Source organism: Elephas maximus, chromosome 11 (genome assembly GCF_024166365.1).
Source record: "Elephas maximus indicus isolate mEleMax1 chromosome 11, mEleMax1 primary haplotype, whole genome shotgun sequence".
In the NCBI taxonomy this organism is placed as follows: domain Eukaryota; kingdom Metazoa; phylum Chordata; class Mammalia; order Proboscidea; family Elephantidae; genus Elephas; species Elephas maximus.
Genome location: NC_064829.1, coordinates 110,912,347 through 110,940,299, shown reverse-complemented (window position 1 = coordinate 110,940,299; position 27,953 = coordinate 110,912,347). Strand labels below are relative to the sequence as shown.

Below are 27,953 nucleotides of genomic sequence, written 5' to 3'. Positions count from 1 at the left end.
CGTCCGGCGGGGCGGGGCCTCGGGGCTTTCCCCAAAGGAGGGGGGGAGTATCGGTTAACCCCTGCTTGGCCGGGCGGGCCAGAGCTCCGTGGGCCGGAACCCAGGAGTCGGACTCCCCAGCCACACCCCTCGCGGGACTTAAAGGGGCCGGAGGGGCCGGATCAGGCCGAAGTCCGAACCCAGGAAGCGGGCATGAGGCGCTGCCCGTGCCGTGGGAGCCAGAGCGAGGCGGAGGCCGGGTTGCTGCCCCGAGCGGCCCGCACGAGCCTGGGACTGGAGGCGCCGCGAGCGGGGCGGCGGTGGCAGCCGGGACAGCAGCGACCAGGGCCCGGCGCAGGGGGCCTGGCAGGGCGGCCGGAGGGGGGCGGACCCCGGGCCCGGACTGAGGAGTCCAGCCTCCACACCGAGCCCGAGAGGGCCGGCCTCGGGCCTGAGCTGGAGACAGACGATCCTCGGACAGAATCCTGGACGGACGGACAGGCTGAACTGGAGGCAGCTGGCCTTGGAGGTGAGACCAAGAGGCCCAGGCAAAAGACAGACCCAGATAGGTCCAGGCTCCTTTCACATCCAGAAAGTAGCAGCCACTGGTTAGAGCTGGAGAGGGCCGGTGGTTGGACGCGGACTCGGAGAGATGGCTTTTGGACTGACCCACACAGGTCTGACCTCCAGTCTCAGACAGAGAGGGGCAGTCTCCGGACACAGCCAGGGGTTGATGGGCCCTGGATAGAGATAGATGGGCGGCAGATCTTGCCAAAGAGGGACAGGTTCTGGGCTGATGGCCTCTGGATCCACCAGAACAGTTCCAGTGCCTGGACTCAGCTAGGGGGGGCCTGTCCCTCAACAGAGCCAAGTGCTGACAGCTCCTGCAAAGAATTGTACACTGATGGTCCCAGAACACAACAGGATACTGAAGGCCCCCAGACAGAGCCGCAGGCTGTTGGATCCCAGACACAACGGGATTCGGAAATAGCTTTCACACAGTCTGGCCCTGACAGTTTCCCAGTACAAGATACCGATGGCTTCTGGACACCGGCTAGCACTGATGGACCACGGACAGAGCCTGGGACACACTGTCTTTCAGAAGAGCCCAACCGAGATGCCCCATTAGAGGAACCAGAGCCTGGGGAGTTGGTGACTCACCTGTACTCTCACCTGACGTGTAGACCCCTGTGCTCTGTTCCCCGCCTCATCATCACCCCTGAGACCCCTGAGCCTGAGGCCCAGCCGATGGGACCCCCCTCCCAGTTTGAGGGGTGCAGTGGCGGCTTTTCCTCTGCCTCCTCTTTCGACGAGTCTGAGGATGACGTGGTGGCTGGGGGCGGAGGTGCCAGCGACCCCGAGGACAGGTCTGGGGTGAGTGGGACCCATCTGCCCCCAAGCCACATCTCCCGACCTCTTATCCCCCTGCCTGTAACTGAGAAATTCTCTGTCGGTTTTGTCTCAGCTCCCTGCTAGTAATTTCATCACCATTCACTGACTTTTCTGCCTCTGAACCCCTGGTTACTAACCCTCTGTAGGGACGCCCCCTTCCCCCCACTGCCCAAGTTTCTTCTGTCCTTTCTCCCACCCTTTCTAGTCCTAGATTCTAAAACGGAGGGCTGGTGACCAACTTCAGGACACCCAAGAACCCCTGAAATTGTGAGATTGTGTGTGCACACTTATTTTGGAGCAAGAGTCTGTAAATCCCATCGGGTCCTTTGGAGAGCCTGTGACCCCCAAATCTGAAGAACACGGGAATAAAGAGACAGAAAGGGTGCACTTCCTATCCCAAATTTATCCTTCTAGGGCCTGTGGCTACCTTAAGGGGTCTGGGAGCCTTCTTCTCCACCATTTAGCCGACTTGTACATTTTTCTAGGGATGAGCCCCCAGCTTTCATCAGATTCTCAAAGGGCTGTGTGAACCCAAATAGTAAGGAACTTCAGCCTAGCCAGGGCCCTCCCCGTCTCCCCTTACCCCCAGCCCTGGTTCTCCTCCCCAGGTGTCCCTGCAAACTCTTGTTTACAGCCCCCACCCTTGCCCCCAGCTTGGGTGCGGTTCTCCCCTGGTGAATCAGGAGGGCTGGTTTTGCCTCACGTGGGTCTGGGAGTGTCATGCCTGCCAGCCTGTTCGCTGGGTCCTCCCATCCTCTCGGGCTCCTCAGTGAATTCTGCCTTGGGCCCCCTCACCCCACATACCTCCCTTAGGGACATGTTCACACAGGTGGCCATCGACATGAGAGACCGACAGACCTGCCTCTACTTGCTTGTGCTAGGGCGAAGGAGCTGGCTCTTCAGGGCTTTCTGGCTTTGCTTTTCTCTCTGCCTACTTGCTCACCTCCTTGGTATCTCAGAATCCTGAGCTGGAAGTGGGTAAATACTACTACTGCTAATAATAGCAGCTGGCACTCACTCATGCCCAGCCCTGTGCTAAATGCTTTTAATTCAATTAATCCTCACAGGAGCCCTATGAGGGAGATGCTATTATTGTTTCCATTTTACAGATGAGGAAACTGCGGCACAGAAAGGTCAAACTGATAGTCCAGGATCACACACCTTGGAAGACACAGAGCTGAGATTCAAACCCAGGCCATCTAGGCCCAGAGTCCATGCTTTTAAATATGCACCACTGTGCCTTTTACTAATAATGATCAAAAAAACAAAAAAACCCCAAACCCATTGCTGTCAAGTCAATTCCAACTCCTAGCGACTCTATAGGACACAGCAGAATTGCCCCATAGGGTTTCCAAGGAGTGGCTGGTGGATTCGAACTGCTGACCTTTTTGGTTAGCAGCCAAGCTCTTAACCACTGAGCCACCAGGGCTCCCTAATGATCATAAAGCAAACCAAACCCATTGCTGTCAAGTCAATTCTGACTCATAGCAGCCCTATAAGACAGAGTTGAACTGCCCCATAGGGTTTCCAGGGAGTGGCTGGTGGGTTTGAACTGCCCACCTTTTGGTTAGCAGCTGAGCTCTTAACCACTGTGCCCCAGGGCTCCTTAAAAAAAAAAAAAAATCCAAACATGTTGAGTCAATTCCAACTCATAGCCACCCTATAGGATGGGGCAGAAGTGCCCCATAGGGTTTCCAGTGAGCAGCTGGTGGATTTGAACTGTTGACCTTTTGATTAGCAGCCGAGCTCTTAACTGGTTTCGAAAGAGGGCCTGTTGGATTCAAACTGCCGACCTTTCGGTTAGCAGCCAGACTCTTAACTACTACGCCACCAGGGTTTTCAGGGCTCCTTAGCCAACCTTTATTGAGCACTTACTGTATGCCAGGCTCTATTCTGGGTGATTTATATGTGTTCCCTGTTTGAATCCTCAGAACAACACTGTGAGGTTCAAAAAAACAAAAACAAAACCTGTTGCTGTTGAGTCGATTCTGACTCATAATGATCCTGTAGGACCCATAGAACTCCCCCATAGGGTTTCCAAGGTGGATTTGAACTGCCAACCTTTTGGTTAGCAGCTGAGCTCTTAACCACTGTGCTACCAGGGCTCCACCATGAGGTTGGATTTCTATTGTCTCCATTTTCCCGATGAAGTTGAGGCAGAGGGAGATGAGGTCACTTGCTCAGGGTTGGCCAGGCCAGCTCAGAGCCAGGATCCTAACTTGGTTCTGGCTGAGTTTAACATCCAGTCATTTTAACCACTGTGGTCTATGGCTCTGTCTGTAACTTGCTTTCTTCCCAGACCTCCCTGTCTCCAGTTTTTCCTCATCCTTCCAGGACCTGCCTCCTTGGCCCAGCTCTGACCAGACACATTCCCTCTCTGGCGCCTTCCATGGCTCCCCAGGGCCTTTGTGATAGCGTCAGGACTTCAGTCCTGTGTTCAAAGCATCCTGTCTTCAGGCTTCTCCTCTCCCCTCCTGACACCCTCTGTTGTCACTAAACCTAAGTACACATTGTTCCTCGAACCCCCGGCTGCCATCCTGCCTCCACACGTTGCTTAAGCTGTTCCTTCTTCCCAGAACACCCTGCTTCCTTTTCCTTCTTGCTTCATTTTGAAATCCTGTCTGACCTTAAAGGCCCGGCTTCCTTGCCTCTTTTCCTCCTTCGTTCCTTCCTTCCCTCTTTCCTTCCTTTCTTCACATCCATTGTCATCAGACAACAGTCTCTGAGCCCCTCCCATGTGTCCGTCCCTATGTTGACTTTGCTGGGGACACAGCAGTGACCACGACAGCCCCAGTCCTGCCTTCATGGGGCTCCCAGGCCAGTGGGGAGACAGACACATCAGTAGACTATGGCAGCTGAGAGCGGTCAGGGCTGGGATGAGGGAAGCCTGGAGGGTTGTGGGACTCAGAGCAAGTGAGCGGACAGACCTGGGTATCAGAGAGGGGTTCCTGGAAGAAGGGACACAAAACTATCTGAGAAAGCCCAGATTAACCATTTGTGTTGTCGTTAGTTGCTATTGAATGGATTCCGACTCATGGAGACCCCACATGTACAGAATAGAGCTGCTCCACAGGGTTTTTCAAGGCAGTGTGACCTTTCAGAAGCAGATCACCAGGCCTGTCTTCTGAGGTGCCTCTGGGTGGGTTAGAACCACCAACCCTTTGCCTGGTAGTTGAGTCCTTAACTGTTTGCACCACCCAGGGACATCTAGATTAACCATTAACCAAAACCAAAAACAAAACCCGTTGCCATATAGTCAATTCTGACTCATAGCAACCCTATAGGACAGAGTACAACTGCTCTATAGGGTTTCCAAGGAGCGGCTGGTGGATTCCAACTGCCAACCTTTTGGTTAGGAGCCGAACACTTAACCACTGTGCCACCAGGGCTCCAGATTAGATAAAAAATTAGAGACAGTTGATACTAAATATATTTATGAGTAAAAAAAAGACAGTCTCAACTAGCTTCCTTCAATTCAAGCAATATTTTCTGAGCACCTGTCTGTGCCAGGCCATGTGCTGGGGACACAGTCGTGACCTCGACCACCCCAGTCCCTGCCCTCATGAGTTTATAGTCCAGCAGGGTTGGAGGGGAAGCCCCAGAACTGTGAGGTCAGGTCAGAGCTGGAATCCCAGCACTGTGCTGTGTGATGTTAGGCAAGTGACTTCACCCCTCTGGTCCTCTGCTTCCTCTTCTGGAACCCAGAGACAACAGTCCTCCTGGGGTTGTGTTTTTAGGATTAAGTCGGTTATGGCACACTGAGTCTTTGTTATTGTGCTTGGAATGTTCCAGGTGGTTAGTAAACAGGAACCTTTATTAATCACCTCCTCCTCCGGGCTGGCAGCCCTCAGGGGGGAGGGACTAGCCCTTCCTGGATCCTGCGGTCCAACACCCTGGTGTTTGCTAGGCAGCTGGGCTCTGAGGGGTTGGGAGAGAAGAACATGCCCTTGATCTTGGGGAGGGGGTGGATAAGAGCCACACAACTTCCTTCTCTGGAGAAGGCCAAAACCCCTTGCCATGAGTACGACTCATAGTGACCCTATAGGGCAGAGCACAACTGCGCCACAGGGTTTCCAAGGCTGTGGTCTTTACAGAAGTAGACTGCCACATCTTTCTCCTGTGGAACGGCTGGTGGGTTTGAACGGCCAACCTTTCGGTTAGCAGCCGAGTGTTTTAACCACTGCACCACCATAGCTCCACAGGAGAGCTACTCTCCCAAAACTTGCAAAGTGCCCACTATTTGCCTAGGGCAGAGAGTGTGTGTGCGCGCACATGCGCGCACCCGCGCGTCCATGCTTGCACATGCGTGCTGAGAATCAGACTAACCTTGTTTCAAGAAATTCATAGTCAACGTGATACAACCTGATCCCTGTATTTGCTTCTCTGTTTTTTTTTTTTCCCCTCTTTTTCTCTGTTATTCTCTGCATCTACACATCTTTTTTTTTTGTCTTTACTTTCTTTGTCTGCATCGCTGCCTCTCTGTATTTCTGTTTTTGTCATTTACAGACTCTACTGACTCTGTGTCTGCCTCTGTGTTAGTCAGGGTTGGTCAGAATTTGCAGTAGTAACAAACAACCCCCAAGTCTCAGTGGTTTCAGATAACAAAGAGTTGTTTTTGTGCCCACTACAGATTGACCAGGGGTCAGTGGTGGTTGAGGGGCCCTGCTCCATGGTGTCTTCACTCAGGGGCCCGGGCTGAGGGAGACTCCAGCGGAGGAAAGAACATGGAGAGTCACACGCTGTCTCTTACCGCTTTGGCCTGAAGTGACCCTTCTGCTCACGTTTCATTGGGGAAAGCAAGTCAATGACCTAAGTTCAGGAGGGCAGGGAAGTCCCTGGAAGGGGGAAGAGTTGGAACTATTTGGTGATGAGCACTCAGGACTGTCACAGTCTCTGTCTTTGTCCCCTTCTCTGTCTTCATTTTGTCACCTATCTCTCTCTGTGGGTCTGCCTCCAACCTGTCTCTGTCTTTTTCCTTGGAAGACTTGACCTGGTTCAGGGACAGAAATGGGGCTTCTGCCTTTTCAGTGTGTGTTGGGAGAAGGGAGTAGTGGCGATACTAGGAGGTTGGTTGTTACCACAACAAAGCTTAGCTTGTCCTAATGCACACATTGGCTCTGAAGGCCAGTGTGAGCCAGTGGGAAGGATAGAGACAGAGAGAGACACAGATATGAAGAAAGTGATGGAGACAGAGACAGAAATGGATAGAGACATAAAATCCTCCCCTAGCTTTGCTGAGGCCCTTTGGGGGGAAATCCTGTGAGTGTTGGATTCAGTGGGATTTGACAAGCTAGGGAAAAGCAATCCTAGGAAACCCCCTGTGTCTAGAAGGATCGCAGGTCCACTTTTGTTGCCTCTCATCACAGTACGCCTGCTCCCACCTCTCCCTGGCTTTGGCCCTGACCCCACCCTGCTCTGTCCCACACAGAACAAGCCATGGAAGAGGCTGAAGACAGTTCTGAAGTATTCACCCTTCATGGTCTCCTTCCGTAAACACTACCCATGGGTCCAGCTGTCCGGACATGCTGGTGAGAGCTGGGGCGGTGGACAGAGACACCTGGGGCTGGTGAAAGGGCAGCTCTCTGAGCCTTAGTTTCCCCATCTGTAAAATGGACTTGGTGGCAGTCCCTATCTCATGCAGTTGTTATAGGAAGTCCTTAGGCCTGGGACCAGCCTGCCATGTGTCACGGCTGGTCCATGTTATCCTAGTGTGGTGGAGAAGGGCCCCAGTTCTGGCCAGATGGACCTGGTGTCAAATCTCAGTTCTGGTCTATTTGTGGATGACCCTGGGCAAGTTACTTTCTCTTGCTGAGCCTCAGCTTCCTCATCTGTATATGGAGATAATCATACATCCTTTGAGGGATTCACCAAAGAGTTAAAATATTTATGGGGACTGAGGGACAGTCCTCTCATAATTGGAGGTTATCATTCCCTGTCCCCTCCCTGTGCCCAGCACATAATAGGTCTTAAATAAATAGTGGCTGTAATGGTTCTCCCCTAGGACCTGGCACACTGTGTCTAGCACTGAGGAGCACAGTTTCTAGCACATTCTAGGTGCTCAACACACAGTGTCCTGATTTCTTTTTTTACCCAGAGCTTAGCACAGTGTCCCCTGCACCCCCAAAGCACGTGTTTAATACATTGGAACTTGCTGCTTTTTTTTTACCCAAAGTTTTGCTCAGCACATGGTAAGTGCTCTGTAAATGACAATCCACCATTTCTCTTTTTACCCAGAGCATAGCAGAGTACCCAGCACACAGTAGGTGTTCAGTAGATAGCTCCATTTCTCTTTTTCCCTAGAGCCTAACAGAAGTTCCTGTCATGCTCTCACGAAGCAGTTGTGATTCAAAATTTCTTCTCCTTGTTTAGCTCATTGTGGGCACCCAATAAACCCATTGCTGTCAACTCAATTCCAACTCATATGACCCTATAGGACAGAGTAGACCTGCCCCATAGGATTTCCAAGGAGTGGCTGGTGGATTCAAACTGCCAACCTTTTGGATAGCAGTCATAGCTCTTAACCACTGCACCACCAGGGCTCCATGCACCCAATAAGTGGTGTCTAATTTTTCCCCAGTGCCTGACACATGGTAAGAATGCAAACAGTGCTCACTGTGCACCTACCTGTGTCCTCACAGGAACTGTAGGAGGGAGATACTATTTTCCCATCTTCAAGATGAAAAAACTGAGGCTCCCAGAGTTGAAGTGATTTGTCCAAGGGCACACAGCTGGTGAGGGGCAGAGTTCAATTTGACCCCAGGCAGCCTGGCTCCAGAACCCTGGCTCGTAAGCACTATGTTCTCTTGCCTCTTGAGCAACATCCCCAAAGCAATGCAAATTTTCTTTTTAAAAAGAGTTTGATGGGAAAACAGGAAGAATAATACCAACCAGGCATTTGTTCTGTTCCAGGCCTTGTGCTTACTCAGCACTTCCCATGAGCTCATGTTCCTGTCCATGACGGAAAGTTGGTATCGTATAAGGGCCAGCAGGCGAGACACTAGAACTAATTGGTCTAGGTTTAAATCCACACTTTTCCACTTCCTGGCTGTGTGACTAAGAGCAAGTACCTTAACCTCTCTGTGCCTTGGTATTCTGAGCTGTAAAATGGGGATAATAACCTCACTGGGTGGTATTCTGAGCTGTAAAATGGGGATAATAACCTTACTGGGTGAAGAATAAATAAGTTGGTAGATATAAAGTATAGTAGTGCTCAATAAGTGTTACCTCTCTGGTCCAGCGACCCCCCCCCCCCCGAGGTAAATTTGACTATGAGTTCCATTTTCCAGATAAAGAAATTGAGGCCCAGAGAAGTAGAATCACTTGTGCTGAGTCCTACAGCCTGTGAGTGGCAGACCTGGAATTTGGACCCAGATCTGACTCCACACCCCACCCACTGAATCACTGTCCTAGGAGCTGACCTCTAAAGAAGAACTCTGCTGTTATTACTTAAGGAGAATAATTTTGTTCCAGGCAATACGATAGACTAGATAACCTTTTAAAAGATTCAGTTAAAAAAAAAAAGTAGAAATGCTGGATGAAATATAACAAGCATTTTTAAAAAATACACAGCTAAGAAAAGCAGGTAATCCTCTAAAAAAAAAATCCTCAGGGGTCAAAAAATGAAAGGAACTGAAAAGGAAGTGGGAGCTGACGCCAAAGCTGCTGTGGGGGTGCCTTCTAGTCTTAACAGCCAGGGACCTGGTTTGCTTGGCCACTGTATCAGTAGTGCTGTGTAACAAGTCACCCCCACACACAGTGCCTTAAAACAGCAGTCACCGATTCTCACTCAGGTACCTGTGGGTTGGCTGGAAGTCAACTGCCCTAGGCTGGGCTTGGCTCCAGGTGGAGCAGTGAGTCCACGTGTGCTCCGTGGGTCTCTCCCTCCTTGGACCAGTGAGACAACCAAGGCAAGTTTTTCTTATGGCTGGGGCAGAAATACAAAAGGGCAAGCTGACCACTCAAGTATATTTCAATGAGATGCTAATATCCCATTGGCCAAAGCAAGTTACAGGGCCCATCCAACATTAGTGGGCAGGAATATATTCCTTTTTTGGAGATGAGGAGCATAGTGAATATTTGCCCTGGGTTTGAATCCCTGCTGGGTAACCTTGGGCAAGTGACTTTCCCTCTCTGGACCTTAGTTTCCTAATCTGTCACATAGGAAAATCATATACTTCTATTGGCAGGATGTACCAAGGACTAGAGATAACTCATATTGATTCTTGATGAATGGTAGTTATTTGCGCTGCCTTTGGGCCCGCATAATGTGAAAAACGTGGACTGAGACCCCACATAAAGCTGGTACTTTTGAAGGCTATACCACAGTGAAAAGATAGACCAGACCAGGGGTCGGCAAACTTGTTTCGTAAAGGGCTATATAATAAATCTTTTAGGTTTTGCAAGCTATACAGTTTCTGTTGCAAATCCATTCTGCTGTTGCAACACAAAAGCCACCATAGACAGTAGGTAAACACATGAGCATGTCTGTGTTCCAGTAAAACTTTATTTACAAAAATAAGCAGTGGGCTGACCTAGACAAACCATGCCCACCAGCAAAGGGAGACAATAAGTGAGCTTGTCTGTCTTATTCATCCTTAGATCTGAGTGGGAAAAGGCAAGGCCCCCCTCAAGACTGGGTAAATGGGCCTGCCATTTGTATGAGTCCTAGTTACTGTTGCTGTATTACACTGCTATAACTCTAACTGTGCTGCAATTGTCTTACTGTTAAAAAAAAAAAAACAAAAAACTCAAAACTTAGTAGTTCTTAAAAAGAGCTAATTTAATGGAAGAAAACAACCATTTTATTATCCTCACAGGTTTTACATCAGGAGTTCAAACAGGGCCCAGGAAGGTTGGCTTGTCTCTCGTCTGTGATCTCTGGAAAGTCAACTAGGACAATTCAAAGTCTGGAACCTGGAAACTTTTGGAGGTTCATTGAGTCATATGCCTGGCAATTGATAATGGCTGTTGGCTGAGGCCTCAGCTGGGGTTTGTAGCTGCAAAGCCTATGTGTGACTTCTCCTTGTAGCTACTTGGGTTTCCTCACAGTATGGTGTCCTCAGGATAGTTGGATTTCTTACATGGCAGCTCAGGACTGCAAAGGCACGTGTCTCGGCCAATAAGGCAGAAGCTGCATCTCCTTTTATCCCCTAGACTTTGAGGTCATGCAGCATCACTTCTGCCACAGTCCTTCCAGATTCAAGGAGAGAGGAAGTAGACTCTACTTCTTGATGGGGAGTGGCAAAATTCTAGAAAAGTGTTTGGGACAGGAGATAGTGTTGTAGCCATCTGTGGAAATTATAATCTGAAATACAATTTGCCAGAATAAGAATTTGGAATTCTAGTCTATACTATCTGTATGGTCCAGGAAACCCCAGGTTTATAAATTAACTTAAATAGACCCCAGTTGTTAGTTCCTGGTTGGAACTCTAGGCAGAAGCAAATGCAAATCTGCTTGGAAGAGTCATGCTCTTGATTCAGATCTCACAAAATTCTCATAGATGACCATGAGCTCACAATCCAAAATTACAAAACAAATGAGGAAGCAACCTGCTTTGAACAGGACTCAGTTTAAACAGCAGACAGAAGAAACAGGCCCTACCCTTCCTGGCCCTGGCCAAGATCTTGAGATTTGCAGGGGAGACAGCATTGCAGAAGGGACAGGAAAGATGATGGTGGCTAGGACCTGATGCATACAGAGAGACGGAGGGATTCTCTTTCTGATTCATTTTCTGACCCTCCCATAGGGAACTTCCAGGCAGGAGAGGATGGTCGGATTCTAAAACGTTTCTGTCAGTGTGAGCAGCGCAGCCTGGAGCAGCTGATGAGTGACCCCCTGCAGCCTTTCGTGCCAGCCTACTATGGTATTGTGGAGCAGGATGGCCAGACTTTCAACCAGATGGAAGATCTTCTGGCAGACTTTGAGAGCCCCTCTATCATGGATTGCAAGATGGGCAGCAGGTGGGGTCGGGGGCAGGAGTGGAGGGTCAGGGTGGGCAGTCTTGAAGAACGTGCCAATATACATTTCCACCAGCAGCGTACACAAGTTCCAATCGTTCCATATTCTTCCCAACACTTAGTACTGTCTGTTTTTAAAATGTTAACCATTCTAGTGGGTGTGTAGTGATAGCTCATTGTGATTTTTATTTCTATTTCTGGGTGGCCAAAGAAGTTGAGCTTCTTTTTATATGCTAATTGGCTATTTGGAAATTCTCTTCGGAGAGGTGCCTTTTTGAGTTTTTTGTCATTTTTCTATTGGGCTGTGTTTTGCTTTTTGATTTGTAATTCTTTATATATTCTGGATACAAGTCCTTTGTTAGATATACATATATTTTTTTCTCCACTCTGCCATTTCACTCTTTTAATACTGTCATTTGATAAACAAATCTACTTTTTTTTTTTTTAAAAAAAGTACTTTTAATTTAGTCCAGTTTGAATTTTTTTTTTCATTTATGAATAGTACTTTTTATGTTTAAGAAATCTTGGCTTACTCCAGATCATGAAGATACTATGTTTTCTTCTACAAACTTTATTGTGTTAACTTTCACTTCTGGATCTGCAATCCATCAAGAATTAATTTTTGTGTATGGTGTGAGGTAGGGGTCAAGGTTCATTTTATTTCCATGTGGATATCCCGTTGACTCAGCACCATTAATTGAAAAGCTTTCCTTCCCCCAATGAATTGCAGTGCCTTCCTTGTCATAAGTTGGGTGAATGTACGTATGTCTGTCTGTTTGTAGATTCTGTTCTGTCCCATTCATCTGTAGATTCTGTTCTGTCCCATTGATCTATTTGTCTATCTTGTGCTACTATCACTCATAGCTTTATGTCTTGATATCAGGGTGTGTGAGTCCTCTAGCTTTGTTCTTCATAATTTCATTTGTCATGTCCTCTGTGTCCCCAGGACCTATCTGGAGGAGGAGCTAGTGAAGGCGCGAGAACGGCCCCGGCCCCGGAAAGACATGTATGAGAAGATGGTGGCTGTGGACCCCGGGGCCCCTACCCCTGAGGAGCATACCCAGGGTGCAGTGACCAAGCCCCGCTACATGCAGTGGAGGGAGACTGTGAGCTCCACCTCCACCCTGGGCTTCCGGATCGAGGGCATCAAGGTGAGAGCCTGTTGCTAGAGGGCATGGAGTTAGATCTGAGGCAAAGCTTCTCAGGGAATGTGGGTGTTGGGGCAAGCTGGAAAGAAGCAAGTTCTGGAGATGGTGGGAGACTGCAGAAGATAAAAAGGCCAGAGCTGGTGGAGGCCACACTTCTTTCTCCCCCTACATCCTCAAAGACCAGATTTTGTTTTTCCATCTGCCTGAGCCTCTCTGACTCCCAGCCTCCCTGGCTCCTGTCACCTAGTGTCACTGTCTCTGTCCCATTGTCCAACACAACAGCTGGAGGGATCTTGATTTTCTCTTTATGGGGGAAGTTATTTATTTTTTTTTCAGTCCTTTTATTTTTGTGGAGCCCTGTGGCACAGTGGTTAAGTGCTTGGCTGCTAACCAAAAGGTTGGCAGTTTGAATCCACCAGCCGCTCTTTAGAAACCCTATGGGACAGTTCTACTCTCTCCTGTAGGGTTGCTATGAGTCAGAATTGACTCGATGGCAGTGTTTTTATTTTTGTAAATTAGATTTTGAACTGGTATCCTCACCAGTCCCTGGGTGGCCCAAACAGTTAAGCACACAGCTACTAACAAAAGGCTAGGGGTTCATTACCTACCCAGAGGTGCCTTGAAAGAACGGCCCGGCGATTCACACAGTCCAAAAGCCAAAATAATATTATAAAAAGGTAAATGTTGAGAAATCTCTCTCCCAACCCTATTGTTGTCCTTCCCATTCCGTCCCTACACCCCACCAGCCTACTCATGGGAAACCACTTTATTAGTTTCTGGTATTTCTTTCTGCAAATACAAGCAAATGCCACTGCATATCATAAGTTTTTTTTCTACTTTCTTACACAAAAAACATACCGGTTGATACTTTGCATTTTTACTTAACAATAATATCCTGGACAGTTTTGAGTATCATTTCATAAAGAGGTCCTCTTTCTTTTTCTTCGTTTCTTTCCTCCTTTACTGCTTTTCTTCTTCCTTCCTTCCTTTCTCTTTCCTTCTTCCCTCCCTTTGTTCTCTCTCTCTCTCTCCCTTCCTTCCTTGCTCTCTCACTCTCTCTTCATCTGTGTAATATTAATACTCTCTTTGTGGAGGCACCATGGTGCCCTATAGATGGACACTTGGGTGGTTCCCATATTTTGCCATTACAAACAATACCTCAGTGAATAACTGTACATACAACACTTTCCCAGTGAGCAGTTCTAGCTGTAAACTAGATTCCTAGAAGCAGGACTCCTGGGTCAAAGGTATAAACACACTGGTTTTTGCTAGAGATGGCCAAACTCCTTTCCCAGGGTTGTACGTTGCACATCCCACCAGCAATCTATGAGAGTGACTGTCTTCCCACAGCGTCGCCTGAGTTGTCTAAGTTGCAAATCCAAGTGTGTCTTTTTTGTCTGCTCAAAACCCTTCGGTGGCTCCCTAGTGCCCTCAGGAGGCGTTCTGAGGCCTAGAGGGCCCTCTAGGGTCTGGCCCCATTGCTAAGCTCTCTTCCTCCTTGTCTGTCTTCAGGCCACAGTGAAATGCTTTCATTTCCTCCAAAGGGCTCTGCTTTTACCTGCCACAGGGCTTCTGCACATTCTGTTCCCTCCACCAGGAATGCTCTTCCCCCTGCTGTTCCTCTGGTTGACTCCCAGTCATTTTCCTCTCTCCTTTTAAATTTCGCTTCCTCAGGGAAGTCCTCCCTGATTTCCACCCTACTTGATCAAGGCCCCCTCTTTACCTACTCAGAGCCCCCTGTATGCCTTTGTTTTTCTTCTCTTTCCCTGTGATTATTTTATCCAGTGTCTGCCTCCTTCGTCTGGTATATCTATCCCATTACCTCCATGTTACCAGTGCCCACGCAGCACCTGCCAGAGTGGCAGAGTGAGTTAGGTGACTTCTCTGAAAAATAACATTCATCTGATTTATTGAGTGTGTATTTACTGTGGGCCAGGCTCTGTGCTATGCATCCTACACACCCAATCTCATCTAATCCTTATGCCAGTTTAGGAGATAGATACCAACACAATTCTCATTGTCCAGATAAGGAAAGTGAAGTGACTTGTGTAGGTAGGCTGCCCAGCTAGGAAGCAGCTGAGTCACCATTCAAAGTCAGATCCATTCCCCACAGCCCCGTTGGGTAGACTGACTTAGAAGGACCAGTTGCTCAAGAGTGTGACTTGGGGGTGGGTTGAGCTGGACAGGTGAGCTGATTTCCCCTAACAGCAAGCAAGTGTTGAGGCAGGGAGAAGGGTGGGTGGCCCAGGGAGGTGTCTGAGGTTGCTCAGTGTTGGGGGTGGGAAGGAAAAGCCATGACACTATTCCCCACCGCATGCCCTGCAGAAAGCTGATGGGACCTGCAACACCAACTTCAAGAAGACACAGGAGCTGGAGCAGGTGACAAAGGTGCTGGAGGACTTTGTGGATGGAGACCGTGGAATCCTGGTGAGAGGGACCCCGTACCCTTTGTGTCAGTTAGGTTTCGCTATATAACAAACGACCCCAAAATGTAGCAGCTCAAAACCATCACCATTTATTATTGCTCCCAAGTCGGTGGGTCTTTGCTTTGGGCGGGGTTTGGCTGGTATGGGCTGGCTCTGCTCATGCATCTACAGTCAGCTAGCTGGTGGCTTCGCTTGGGTTGGCTGGTCTAGGATGGCCTCATTTACATGTCTGGCTATTGGCTTAGGACTTGGCCACATGCCTCTCATGATCCAGCAGGCTAGCCTGGGCTTGTTCTCATTGTAGAAGCAAGGATCCGAGAAAACAAGCAAAAACACAAAGCCTCTTGATGCGTAGGCTCAGAAGAGCACCCTCATTTCTGCCATGTTCTGTTGGCCAAAGCAATGACCAAGCCTAGGTTAGAAATCAACAACAAAACAGTTGCTATCAAGTCAATTCTGACTCATGGTGACCCCATGTGTGTCCAGGTAGAACTGTGGTCCATAGGGTTTTCAGTAGCTGGTTTTTCAGAGGTAGGTCATCAGGCCTTCCTTCTCTGGGTGGACTCAAACCACCACCATTTTGGTTCGCAGCTGAGCACATTAACCATGTGCACCACCCAGGGAGTCCAAGCCTGGGTTAAAGGGAAGAGGAAACAGACTCCACCTCGTGATGAGAGGGGCTGCAAAGAACTGTGGGTCTCCTCTGTGTCCCACCTGATACATTCCACCCCCTCCATAGCTCGTCATATCCCATCCTGCCTGGGGCCTGCCCATGCCTTTGGGCTGAGTCAAGGTCAGATCCCACAGTAGGTAGGGACCCACAAAGTCCCTATGCTAACCAGGAAACCCTCCCTCTCACACACAGAGAAAGTATGTGGCCCGCCTAGAAGAACTTCGTGAAGCTCTGGAGAAGTCCCCCTTCTTCAAGACCCATGAGGTGAGAGCCCCAGCCACTATGGGAGCTGTTGGGAGGGGGTTGTTGGGGCTCAAGTGGCACTGAGGGGAAACCTTTGACATAGTCACAGGCCAAGGCTGTGAAAAGGAGGCCCCAAGCATTGGGGTTTGTGTTGTTAGCGTCAGCAGCAGAGGGGACTTCAGGGAAGTGGAGCAGTTGGGAGCATGGGCTCGAGCTGGGTGGCAGGCTGTGCCACTCACCAGCCGTGTGACCCTGGCATGTGGCCTGCTTCTCTGGGCCTCAGCTTCCTCCTAACAGAGGAAGAACAGTCGTCCTTTCCTTGTAGGGCTGCTGAGGGCATGAGGTGACCCACTGTCAAGTGATCTTTGGAGCATGGAAGCACATTTAACTCTACTTTTTAAAAAAAATTTTATTGTGCTTTAAGTGAAAGTTTACAAATCAAGTCAGACTCTTACGCAAAAATTTATAAACACCTTGCTATATACTCCTAATTGCTCTCCCTCTAATGAGACAGCACAACTTCTTCCCTCTACTCTCCCCTTTCGTGTCCATTTGGCCAGGTTTTGACCCCCTCTGCCCTCTCATCTCCCTTTCAGACCGGAGATGCCAACACAGTCTCATGTGTCTACTTGATCCAAAAAGCTCATTCTTCACGAGTATCATTTTCTATCCTGTGGTCCAGTCCAATCCCGGTCTGAAGAGTTGGCTTTGGTAATGGTTCCTGTCGTGGGCTAACAGAAGGTCTAGGGACCGTGACCTCTGGGGCCCTTCTAGTCTCAATCAGACCATTAAGTCTGGCCTTTTTACGAGAATTTGGGGTCTGCATCTCACTGCTCTACTGCTCCCTCAGGGGTTTTCTGTTGTGTTCCCTGTCAGGACAGTGATCGGTTTTAACCGGGCACCATCTAGTTCTTCTGGTCTCAGGCTAATGTAGTCTCTAGTTCATGTGGCCCTTTCTGTTTCTTGGGCTCATAATTGCCTTGTGTCTTTGGTGTTCTTCTTTCTCCTTTGTTCCAGGTGGGTTGAGATCAATTGATGCATCTTAGATGGCTGCTTGCTAGCGTTTAAGACCCCGGAAGCCACTCTCCAAAGTGGGATGCAGAACGTCTTCTTAATATATTTTATTATACCAATTGACCTATATGCCCCCTGAAAACCATGGTCCCCAAACCCCTGCCCCTGCTATGCTGGCCTTAAAAGCATTCGATTTATGAAACTTGTTTGCTTTTGGTTTAGTCCAGTTGTGCAGACCTATCCTATATTGTGTTTTGTCTTTCCCTTCCCCTAAATTGTTCTTGTCTACCATCTAGTTAGTGAATATACCTCTCCCTCCCTTCCTCCCACCCCCTCTAGTAACCATCAAAGAATACTCTTTTCTGTTTAAACTATTCCTCGTTAACTTTTAAGATTATTTTCTAGTCACACCACCAAAGAAAAAAAACCAAACCCACTGCTGTAAAGTCAGTCCCAACTCATAACGACCCTATAGGACAGAGAACCGCCTCAGGGTGTTTCCAAGGCTGTAAATCTCTACAGAAGCAGACTGCCACATCTTTCTCCCACAGAGCGGCTGGTGGGGTGGAACCGCCAAGCTTTTGGTTAGCAGCCGAATGTTTTACCCACTGCACCACCAGGGGTCCTTTTTATAATCATGATTATTGATAACTTTTGTTGCATGTATCACTTGTTTTATGGTTCTTGCCTTTCCCCACCAGCCTGTGTCTTTCTGGAAACGTTCATCTCCCTGGGGCTTGCTGAGGGGGTTCACTCATGGGGATCCTCTGCTGTGTCTCCAAATTTTCCGTCTACCTCTGAATCGCCTCTTCTCTCTGCCCTCTGGTATTGCTGACTTTCTGAAAGAGCACTGAGCTGGGAGTCAGGCTGACCTGGGTTCAAATCTGTATGAATCCACATGAGCCTGGGCAGCCGTTCTAGGCAGCTTCAGTCTCCTCATCTGTAGAATGGGGGGGAACAGTAGCACCTGCCTCACGGGGATTGAAGGCTAAATGAATTAATGCAGTAAAGCCCGGCCCATAGTGACCCTCCGTATGTGCCAGGTGGTATAGTCAGGTGTGTTCTTATCAGGCGTCACTCTTGTTGTCCTTGTTGGTGCCTTTGTGTTTTACATAGAAGTCGTGAAGAGGAGGCCTGGGGCCCCCATTTTATCTGTCCTCATGTTTGGTTTTGCCTACCTGGTGACTTGACATTTTCAAAAATGAATTGCCAAACATTTAGACCCCAAGAAAGGATTCCCACAATTGGGACCTCCAGCTTCCCCTGACATGTCGGGAGACATGGCAACATCTTGCCAGGTACCAATGCCCTTCAGAGCTGGGCAGTGCCTGCCTCTGACAGTGACCTGCCCACCTGCCCTGGATCCCATTCTCTGGGACAGTGACATCTGAAACCAACTTAGAAACAGGGAGGGGCTTGCAAACCCAGAGTTGAAGGAAGCTATCGCTAGTAGAGAATGGGGCATCTACTGCGGGCTGTGTGCGAAGCTGTGTGGCACTTGGACTGCTACCCAGGAGGGAGGGCTGTAACCATTATCCCCACTCTACAGACAAGGAAACTGAGGCCTGGAGGACGGAAGCCACTTGTCCAAGGTCACCACCAACAGCCCTCTGGGGCAGGGTAGTTGCTGCCCTTTTCCGTGGGAAGGGCATTATCCAGTTCCTTAGTCACCACTGGGCTCACCTGATTTACTCAGGATCCTATAAGCTTTTGGGTTTGTACCCCAGCTACAAAAAGGATAACATTTGCTGTGCCAGGCACTGTTCTGAGTGCTTCACAGGACTGATTCATGCATGTAATATGCACAGCCACCTCGGAGGCTAGTGCTACCATTATCCCACTTTACAGATGAGGAAGCAGATGCACAGAGAGGTTAAGTCTCCTACCCAAGGGCACACAGCCAGTGAGTGAGAGAGCCAGGGTTTGAACCCAAACAGCCTGGCTCCAGCGTTCGTGCTGTTAGCCACCCTGGTTTGCTGCCTGCTGGGGTGCAGCCTGACCTGTCTGCCTCTCTCCTGCAGGTGGTGGGCAGCTCCCTCCTCTTTGTGCATGACTGCACCAGCCTGGCCAAAGTGTGGATGATCGACTTCGGCAAGACGGTGGCCCTGCCTGACCACCAGACACTCAGCCACCGGCTGCCCTGGGTTGAGGGCAACCGAGAGGACGGCTACCTCTGGGGCCTGGACAACATGATCCACCTCCTTCAGGGGCTGGCGCAGAGCTGACACACCCACCCACTGGTGGACTTAGTTATTGGATGGTGCCAGTCTGGCTAGAAGAACCCCAAGATGCCATGGGGGGCTGAGGTTTGCGACGAGGGAGCTGATCCCAGGGACACAAGAGGTTGTATTTGTTGCACACCGCACAAGACCAGTGTGGGAAGCCTGAAGAGCCTTAGAGACTGGGTAGCACCAGCCCTTCTGTCATATGGGATTGTAAGGACCCACGAAGGGAGCCTGACATAACTGATTCTCACAATGAGTCAGGAGAACCAGAATGGATCCCCTGATCAGTGAGGGAGGTTTCTGAGGGCCTGTTGGGAGCCACCACAAAACCACACTGTTCTCAGAGAACGGTTTAGATGTCACAGGGTGCAGGCTTCACACCGGGCCTGGCTACACCCGTTGAGTGACACACTGGCTCCTTGTCAGCCCTCCCTGAGGCCAACAACTGGCTTGGGCTCCTCTTTGGTTCCCCAGGAGACCGGGTGTCATGTGTGAACAGATGCAGGAGTAGCCTCTGTCTGCCTGGGGGGAGAGTTAAGCCCAATCTCCTCGCCTGGGGGCCATTCCTGTGCTGACTGACAGGCTAAGGAGGGCATGCCCACAGGCCGGTGCATGCAGGCCGGATGGGGGGCCTGGTTCACCACCACTCCTGCCCTAGCATGGTCCCCGCTGGCAGATCCTCCCTGCTGACCTAAGCCACAGCCACACCCAAGCCTCCAAGCCAACACTGTGACCAAACAGCCCCGTTCCTCAGTGCACTGCGTCCAGCCTCAGGTCTTACCCCTCCTGCCCAACCCTACCCTGCCTGTAAAGCTGCAGTGGCAGGAAAGGGTTTCAGAGACAAGGGGGCAGGCTTCCTCCTTGGGAGTGGGAGCTGCCCCTGCGGAGGACCCCATCCTGTCCTTGGCTCCTACAGTGTAAGGAGTGCCGGGCTGGGGCCAGGGCACAGGCTGGGCAGCTCACTGGCCATGACCCTGGGCTTGCAACCCAGGCCAAACCAAAGACCCTGGACCTCTGACGTGTAGCAAACGGCCCCTCTAGCTGCTCTCTCTGGCCCTCTAGGGTGGTCTGGGGGAGGATAGACACCTACCTCTACCCTAAGCTGAAGCTCTAACATTGTTCTCCAGAGCTAAGAAGATGACTTCCTTTTCTACTGATCTTTGTACTTATTTATAAAAGACACATAGTCATCAGGTGGGCTGGCACTGAGGCAAAAAAAAAAAAAGGAAAATGGCTTTGCCGTGCCTTACCCCCACACGATGCCCCAATAAATAGGATATTCAGAATCAGCTTTGTGGAGTCGTTTTCTTTGCATCTGGGGTGTGTGGGCTCGACTCTCATAGCCTGAGCATTAGTGCTAGGGCGGTTGTGGGGGGTTATAATGGGATAATGATCACTTTGGGGTAGAGAGGCGGCTCAGGGTGGGTTGGTTTACTCACTCAACAAACATTCACTCGTGCCTGGCTCTGTGCTGGGCAGTGTAGGGACACAGTGGTGAACAGAAGGGCTTCAAGCTGGGCCCTCAAGGACTCCCAGGACAATGTAGCAGGGAGTGCCAACCAGGAGAGGTTGGGTGGGACTGGGAGGCGCAGGCAGAGGGCCGAGGCAGGGGTGGGAGATACTCCTCTTGGCTACCTCAGCCACCGTTCCGAAACACTATCCAGCACACAGCCCCTAATGGAAAACTGTGGGGACCCTGGGGACACAGGAGTGACCAGGACAGAACTGTTCCTCCCCTTTCACAGCACCCAATCCAGTGAGGTGACGCACAAGAAACAACCAAACCCATTGCTGTAGAGATCATTCGACTCATAGCGACCCTACAGGACAGAGTAGAACTGCCGCACAGGGCTTCCAAGGAGTGCCTGGTGCATTCGAACTGCCAACCTCTTGGCTAGCAGCCAAACTCTTACCACTGCCCCACCAGGGCTCCAGTGGGGCAACAAGTATTCATTAATGCAGCCATCACACATACCCATGGCATATACATCTGTGTAGAGAGCCAGGAAAAACACATTCTGATGGGTGCCGTGATGAAAAAGGCAGGCAGGCAGAGCCAGCCCTGCTGCTGGTCATTGGGTGCTAAGTGCCTGGTGCGACTCCTGGGTCTGCCTGTTGGCAGCCACATAACCTCAGGCCAGTAACAAGGCTTCTCCCCGCACCTGTAAACTGCAGAAAATCTGCAGCCTCACAGGGTTAGAGGATTGACAGGTTAACGTGGGTAATGTGTGGGTACAGGGTGCAGAGGACGGGGCAGGGCCTAGCCTGGGCTGAAGGAACCCCGTCCCCAGTCCCCGAAAGAAGTGATACCTCAGCTGAGCCCAGACGGGAAGTAAAGGGGCTCTCCTGGTGAGCAGGAAGGCAGAGGGTCCCGGAACGGTGGTATGACACTTTAGGGATGGAAAGCCCAGCCCGACTGGAAGGCAGAAAGTGTGCGGGAAGATAGGTGAACTGGGGCCTCGTCTCTGGGGTCTTGCAGATTACGGGAATTAGTCCCCATGTGAGCAACAAGGAGCCGGTGAGAACAGACTAGGGGCAGCAGGGAGCCCAGTGAAGAGGTTTCTTCAGATGCCCAGAGAGATGAAGGTGGGTTAAAACAGAGTGGTCACCAGCAGCACCTGACACAAGGGTGCTCAGTAGTGGGGGTGACAGGCTAAGGTGAGGTGCAACACACTGCCCAGGTTTCTGGGTTGAGAACAGATGGAGAGGTGCGGGGGACCTTATGTGAGGAAACGCTGGGCTAGAGGCCCTAAGAAATCCAGCCCAAAGCCTCAGCTGTTCCACAGAAAGAGTGGCAGGGGACACTCGTCACGGGGTGACAGAGCCAGGCTGTGGCTAGGCACATCAGCCTGGGATGAGAGCTGCAGCAGACTAGTGGCTAGCATCATGCAGTCTGAGGAGCAGGACCTGGCCACAGAGGCCAGACCGTAGCCCACCAGCGGGCACCACGTACAACCGGCCATCGGTGGCCCGTGATGGCGAGAAGTCTGTCAGCTGCAGGTTGCTCTCACAGACCTGGTCGTAGTCCCACAGCTGGTAGTGCCAACTCTTGCCCTGCTTGGACAGCAGGTAGATGGCTCCCGGAGAGCCTTCCTCTGGCAGAGGTGGTGGCTGGCAGGGCGTACTGGGCACAGGGTGGAACAGGCCCGAGAACTCTGGGTCTTCAGCATAGCCAAGGCTCGGCACACCTGACACACCCAGCAGGACCCCTGGGCAGAGAACAGCAAGTAACTGAGCATGTTATGTTGGGACCACAATGAATTCCCCCCACAGCCCTCCAGGGTTACAGATAGGTCAAGAGGGGTCAGGGGTCACACAGTTAGGCTAGGATTTGGGCCCAGGAGTATCCAGGGTCGCAGCTGTTTTAAGCCCAAAGCCCATCAGCATACAGAGGCAGAGACCAGTGTTAAGCAAAACAAACACCAAGTGACATCCAGTAAAGACATGCTCAGAGAGTAGACCTCAGGCCACAACCTCAGGCCAGGAGGTTGGTCCAAGCTTCCTGACAGGCACAAACTCTATCTCGTTGCAGGCAGGTAGAGTGATGAGGACAGTACAGTAACAGCTAACACTGACTGAGAGCCCTGGTGACACAGTGATTAAGAACTCAGCTGCTAACTAAAAGTTCAGCAGATTGAATCCACCAGCTGCTCCTTGGATAACCTATGGGATAGGTCTACTCTGTCTTACAGGGTTGCTGTGAGTTAGAATTGACTCAACAGCACACGACAACGCTGACTGAGGATGCGTAACCACCAGGCACCATCTAAGCGTTTCACATACCCCAGCTCTGAGGTGGCTGGGCACTATTTTGTCGTAGGTGACGTCGAGTGAGTTCTGACTCATAGCGACCATATGTACAACAGAACAAAACACTGCCCAGTCCTGCGCCATCCTCAAAATCATTGTTATGCTTGAGCCCAGTGTTGTAGCCACTGTGTCAGTCCATCTCACTGAGGGTCTTCCTCTTTTCCACTGACCTTCTATCTTACCAAGCATGATGTCCTTCTCCAGGGACATCCTGATAACATGCCCATATACGTGAGCCGAAGTCTTGCCATCTTTGCCTCTAAGGAGCATTCTGGCTGAACTCGGCTTCCAACACAGATTTTGCTCATTCTTCTGGCAGTCCATGGTATATTCAATATTCTCCACCAACACCACCTACTATCACTGCCATTTTCCAGGTAGAGAAATGAAGCTCTAGTAAAGAAGCTTCCTTAGGGTCACACAACCTACAAGCGGCTGAGCCAGGGCTGGAGCTTAGGCTGTTGGATCCTGAAGTCTGTGCTGCGAGCTCACGTGGGTGGAAACTGTGAGTGACAGCTACGCCACTAAGGCACCTGCTGTCTGTCACGTCCAGCACTGACTGCCCCGTATGGACAGGGCGGGCCTGCCCAACCCCTGCCTTGAGAGTGCAGGGCCAGGATGTAGGGGGGAGGCAGGCAGCCCTGGGCCTGGAGGGGTTTGGACCCACCTGCGCTCACCGCCCAGTGAGCCTTGTGGCCCCTCCTCTGACATGGCTCATGGTTGAAGTCCTCGTCGTAACTGGCACTAGCATTAAGGCCAAAGCTGTGGTCTATGATTTGGCCCAGGGACCCTTTGCCACCCAACCCTGCCCCCTCCACAGCTCTGGGATACGGGATGAGCAGGAGGTGTCCAGCGATGAGGTGCTGCAGGACACGGTCTCTGTTGGGGCTGCCCAGGCCGCCAGAGAGCACCTCAGCTTGGCAGCCCAGGACCTCCTGGGCCAGCCTACTCATGTCAGCCACTGCAGGATAAGAATGGACAGAGAGGGCTTACTGTGTGCCCAGCTTGATCTTGATGCGGCTCCAGACCACTAACCCTCACCACTCTCGTCAACTCCTTTGCACAGACACAGAAGATAAGGCACAGAGAGGGTGATCAGCTTGCCCCAGGCCACACAGCATGGAGGTAGCAGAGCTGGGTTGGGAACCTAGTGTCCACCTCATGACCACTCCCCCCGACTGTGCGACAAGGGCTGAGGGATGGCATGAGAGCCTGTCCCGCACCTGGTAGTGCTACCCCTGGCCTCTCCGAGTGAAGACCCAGCTGCAGACCCTCCTGCTCCCAGCTCACCAGAGAACATCTCCCCCTGGGCGGTGTAGCCTCTCTCCAGTGCCACCTGCATCAGTCTCTCCAAGGGGACACCGTTGGGGGGTGCCAGGAGAGTGCCTGCCATCCACAAGGCCACTAGCCCGCACCTGGGGAGAGACAGGCAGGGGCCCAGCCCCTCAATCCCTAAGTCACTTTGTTACTGGGCCCCCTCTGCCTAGAAGCTGGAGTGTGGGGATCAGGTTTGCTGCCTTGGGGGAGTTCTCCTCCCCTCTCCCAGGCCAGATGGGGAGACCTGACTCCCCACCATGGGACAGAGAATGGCCAAGGCCTGAGCCTAGGGCTGGAGAGATGAAGGGGTGGGCAGGGAGAAACGTCACATGGGTTTCCTGGAATACAAGGTGCCAGTATGGGGTTAGAGAGGATGGACCAGGTTCGTCTTTTCACCCGTCAGTTTCTTCATTTGCTCACTCATTCATTCCAAATCTCTATTCGCTATGGACACACCCGAGACCGTGTCCTGGCAGGTCCCCCCTTCCCTCCCCAGGTCGCTGGGGCCTTGTCCCAGCCTCCCTCTGGGTAAGCCCAGCACAGGCAGAGGCTCAGAGTACAGGGTGGACAAGGGGGTGGGGTCCTGGGTCAGAGAACTTACTGAGGGCCTTCTTGGATGAGGGACGGCAGATCAGCACAGAAGAGGATCCACTGCAGGTCACTTCTGAAACTGAATCAGAGCCACACTCGGGTCAGGCAGGATCAGCTCCGAGGGGCCCCTCAAGGTCCAGGTGGGGGCAGAGCATACAAAGATACAAGGACACAGGAAGGAAACACAGGCCAGGCCATTCTAAGGCCCCAGGGTGGCTCCTGGCTGCATCACTGACTTCCTTCTCCCCCATGAGGCCCTTGCCCTGTCTGAGCCTGTTCCCCCCTCTGGCCAGCGGGAATCATCCTTCCCCCTGCGTGCTCTCTGCTCCTTCTCAGTTACTGAGGAGGCAAAGAGCAGATATGCAAAAGCCATGCAACTAGAAGCCAGGGACACAGATTAGAGAAAATTCCTCAAAGACATGCCGCTACAGCTAAACCCTGTTTTAAAAAAAACCCAAACCTGTTGCCACTGAGTCAATGCTGACTCATAACGACCCTATAGAACAGCGCAAAACTGTCTCCATAGGGTTTCCAAGGAACGGTTGGTAGATTTGAACTGGCAACCTTTTGGTTCGCAGTCAAACGTTTAAACTGTTAAATAAGGTGAAAATCCTTTAACGTGGGTGAAATTAAATGGTCACCTAAATCCCGAAAAATTTAGGCTGATGGCCTAAAATAATAAGTCCTTACGTGTCTGACCAGCCCCCCCTTTCCTCCCCCTGGGGAGGCCTGGGGAAAAGTTCTGGTGATCCCAACCTCCTCCTTTCCCTCCAGGGCTCAGGAGAGGGCAGAGCCCCAGAGTCTTCATTTCCATCTCAGAGTCAGTAAGAGAGAGAGGCTGAAGGGGAACCCAGGGCTCCTGACCAAAAAAGAGATGATGTTACAACACAGTGGTTTAAAGTGCGAAGCCAACCTAAAAACCAAAAATCCGTTGCTGTCGAGTCAATTCCGGCTCATAGCAACCCTACAGGACAGAACTACCCCATGTGGTTTCCAAGGAGTGCTTGGTGGATTCGAACTGCCGACCCTTTGGTTAGCAGCCTTAGCTCTTAACTGCTATACTACCAGGGTTTCCAAAGCCACCCTGCCCAGGTTCAATTTGGGCCCTTTCTCTTAATTCTACAGCTCGGTGATTTCATCTCTGTGAGCCTGTTTTCTCATCTGGAAAACAACACAATAATAGCTTCTACCTCATTAGATTGCTAAAAGAATTAGATAGTTCAATACTTAAAAACCATTAGAGAAAGGTGCCTGACACAATAACGAGCTCATTTTATTTGTGTTTAATTAACCTCATCATGGTTGGGGCATTTAAGACAAATTATAAACTAAGAAGAGCTTGAAAGTTCTTCTGAGTCTGGACAAGTCAGTTCCCCTGATTCCTGTCAGCCAGGCAATCATTCAACTGGGTCCTCTTCACCTCCTTCCCCTGCCCACCACCTCAACCCTGGTCTGGTCCCCTCCTCTCCAGTCTGGTCCTCCAGCTTCCTCCCTGGGCTCTGACTCTAGTCTTACCACCTACCATCTACGTGTCACAGGTAGCCTCATCCAGCGTAAGTAGTTCCTCCTATGGCTCCCCAGAGCCCTCAGGGCAAAGTCCAGCCCCCTTACCATGGCCCACCCTGCTACCTCATGTGTGATCTGGCTCCTGTCCCCCTTTGCCACCTCCCTGTCTCAGTGAGGAAATGCTTGCAATTTCTTTAAAACAGCATGCTCCCCTTTAACTCTGGGCCTCTGCATGAGCCGTTTGCTCTTCATCATGCACCCCTTGCAAGACTTGCTCAATAGCACTCAAGGTTCCCCTTCTCCAGGAAGCCCCCTCTGTCCCCAGGCTGGGTCAGGTGCCCCATTTGGGCTCCCCCATCACAGCCCTGACCACTCTGGGCTGTCACTGTTTGGTGTGGGTAGTCTGCCTCCTCCACTGGACTAGGCACTTGTGATGGCAGGACCTTTCTTCATTGATGGAGCCATACCACCACCGGAGGGCTCAGTAGGGGACTGGTCCGACCAGGCTGTTTGACCTTGAGGACAAACAGGAAACCCCAAGAAGAGGATAAAATGATCTGGGACAGGTAGTTGGTAAGATGACTGGGTGGGTGAAGAGGAGACCCTACCGGTCCTTGTGCAGCTTCAAAAGCCTCTTCACATCCTCTCTGCCGGTGGGGACTGGGCCGGCCTTCTCCAAGGCCTCCTTCAGCAGCTGGCTCTTTTCCATGCCGAAGACGTGAGGGGGAGCAAGCCCCAAAGCAGGAGGTGGAGGCGGCAGTGGGGGTGGTGGGGGAAAAGGGGTCTGGAGACTCGAGGAAATGGGTAGAAAAGTTACATCCGGGGAATTTGGAGGCACGAGAGGTGGAATGGAGGCCTGGGGTGTAGGGGCGCTGGGAGGAAGGACTGGGGGCTCTAGAGATGAGCATGGAGAAGTCATTTCGGAGTACTTGAGAGCAGCTCGGTGGAAATGCGAAGGGGAAGGATCCTTCAAAATGCTGTTTAAGGTTGGCTGCAGAGATGGGGATTACGAAGGTTTTACAGCTGAGTCCTAGAACATGGGAGCAGAACAATGGGAAACGAACAAGGTGGACGCAGGGCTTGTGCAGGCTCAAGTCGAGGATCTGAGAGTTAACAGGGTGGGGTCTTTTAATCTCACATCCGCTAGTATGGGGCTGGGGCGGGTTGGTTTGCGGGACGAGAGGGGAGGAGATTAGGAGTTAACTTGTCCAGGTCAAGACTTGGAAACTCATGAGTTAAATTTCGGGATAACGGGCCTCAATCTTGGGGTGTAGCGCCTAACACGTGGGGTTTAGGAGTCTCGAGCTAAGGACTGGGGTAATTAGACTCTGTTCCCCACCCCCACCCCCAAGCCGAAGTTCGAACCTCTGAGCTGATCTTTGAGCCAGAGGTCAAAAAGGACACTGGGTAGAGAAAACTGCCTACTTGTAGACAGGGTCCTGGAATAACTGAGAAACAAAGTCTGCGAGTTGGGAAAGGCTCTGAGCCTTTCCGGGAGGCCGGAAAGAGCGACGATGCCCGTGGAAAATGAACGGAGTTGGAAAACACCCGCCTCCTCTCCTCGCAAAATGGCGGCTGCCGCACACAGGTTTTCTCACGTCACGTGGTAGAACTCGCAACTTATGCCCGCCCCTTCGGCAATCACGTGGTAGAAAATGGCAGTGCGGGCTGA

General features: G+C 51.1%; 2 protein-coding genes across 4 annotated transcripts; one reads left to right on the top strand and one right to left on the bottom strand.

Moving 5' to 3' along the window:
• The first annotated feature begins 36 nt into the window (after nucleotides 1-36).
• On the top strand, nucleotides 37-20,346 carry ITPKC (inositol-trisphosphate 3-kinase C). Its single transcript, XM_049900293.1, has 7 exons — nucleotides 37-1,353; nucleotides 6,800-6,899; nucleotides 11,118-11,331; nucleotides 12,275-12,479; nucleotides 14,802-14,903; nucleotides 15,768-15,839; nucleotides 18,854-20,346. Exons 1-7 carry the CDS (start codon nucleotides 193-195, stop codon nucleotides 19,055-19,057), a joined length of 2,058 nt encoding a protein of 685 aa, XP_049756250.1. The 5' UTR covers nucleotides 37-192; the 3' UTR covers nucleotides 19,058-20,346.
• Nucleotides 20,347-20,421: 75 nt separating this feature from the next.
• On the bottom strand, nucleotides 20,422-27,910 carry ACTMAP (actin maturation protease). Of its 3 annotated transcripts, none has more exons than XM_049900300.1 (7): nucleotides 27,647-27,907; nucleotides 26,890-27,311; nucleotides 24,786-24,854; nucleotides 24,158-24,282; nucleotides 23,699-23,828; nucleotides 23,535-23,605; nucleotides 20,422-22,266 (listed from the first exon to the last, which is right to left on the bottom strand). In XM_049900300.1, exons 2-7 carry the CDS (start codon nucleotides 27,198-27,200, stop codon nucleotides 21,929-21,931), a joined length of 1,044 nt encoding a protein of 347 aa, XP_049756257.1. In that variant the 5' UTR covers nucleotides 27,201-27,311; nucleotides 27,647-27,907; the 3' UTR covers nucleotides 20,422-21,928. The 3 variants fall into 3 exon arrangements, with proteins under 3 accessions (XP_049756257.1, XP_049756258.1, XP_049756259.1); XM_049900301.1 differs by having other exon boundaries at nucleotides 27,707-27,907; XM_049900302.1 differs by lacking the exons at nucleotides 23,535-23,605; nucleotides 23,699-23,828 and having other exon boundaries at nucleotides 27,647-27,910.
• Nucleotides 27,911-27,953: the final 43 nt, after the last annotated feature.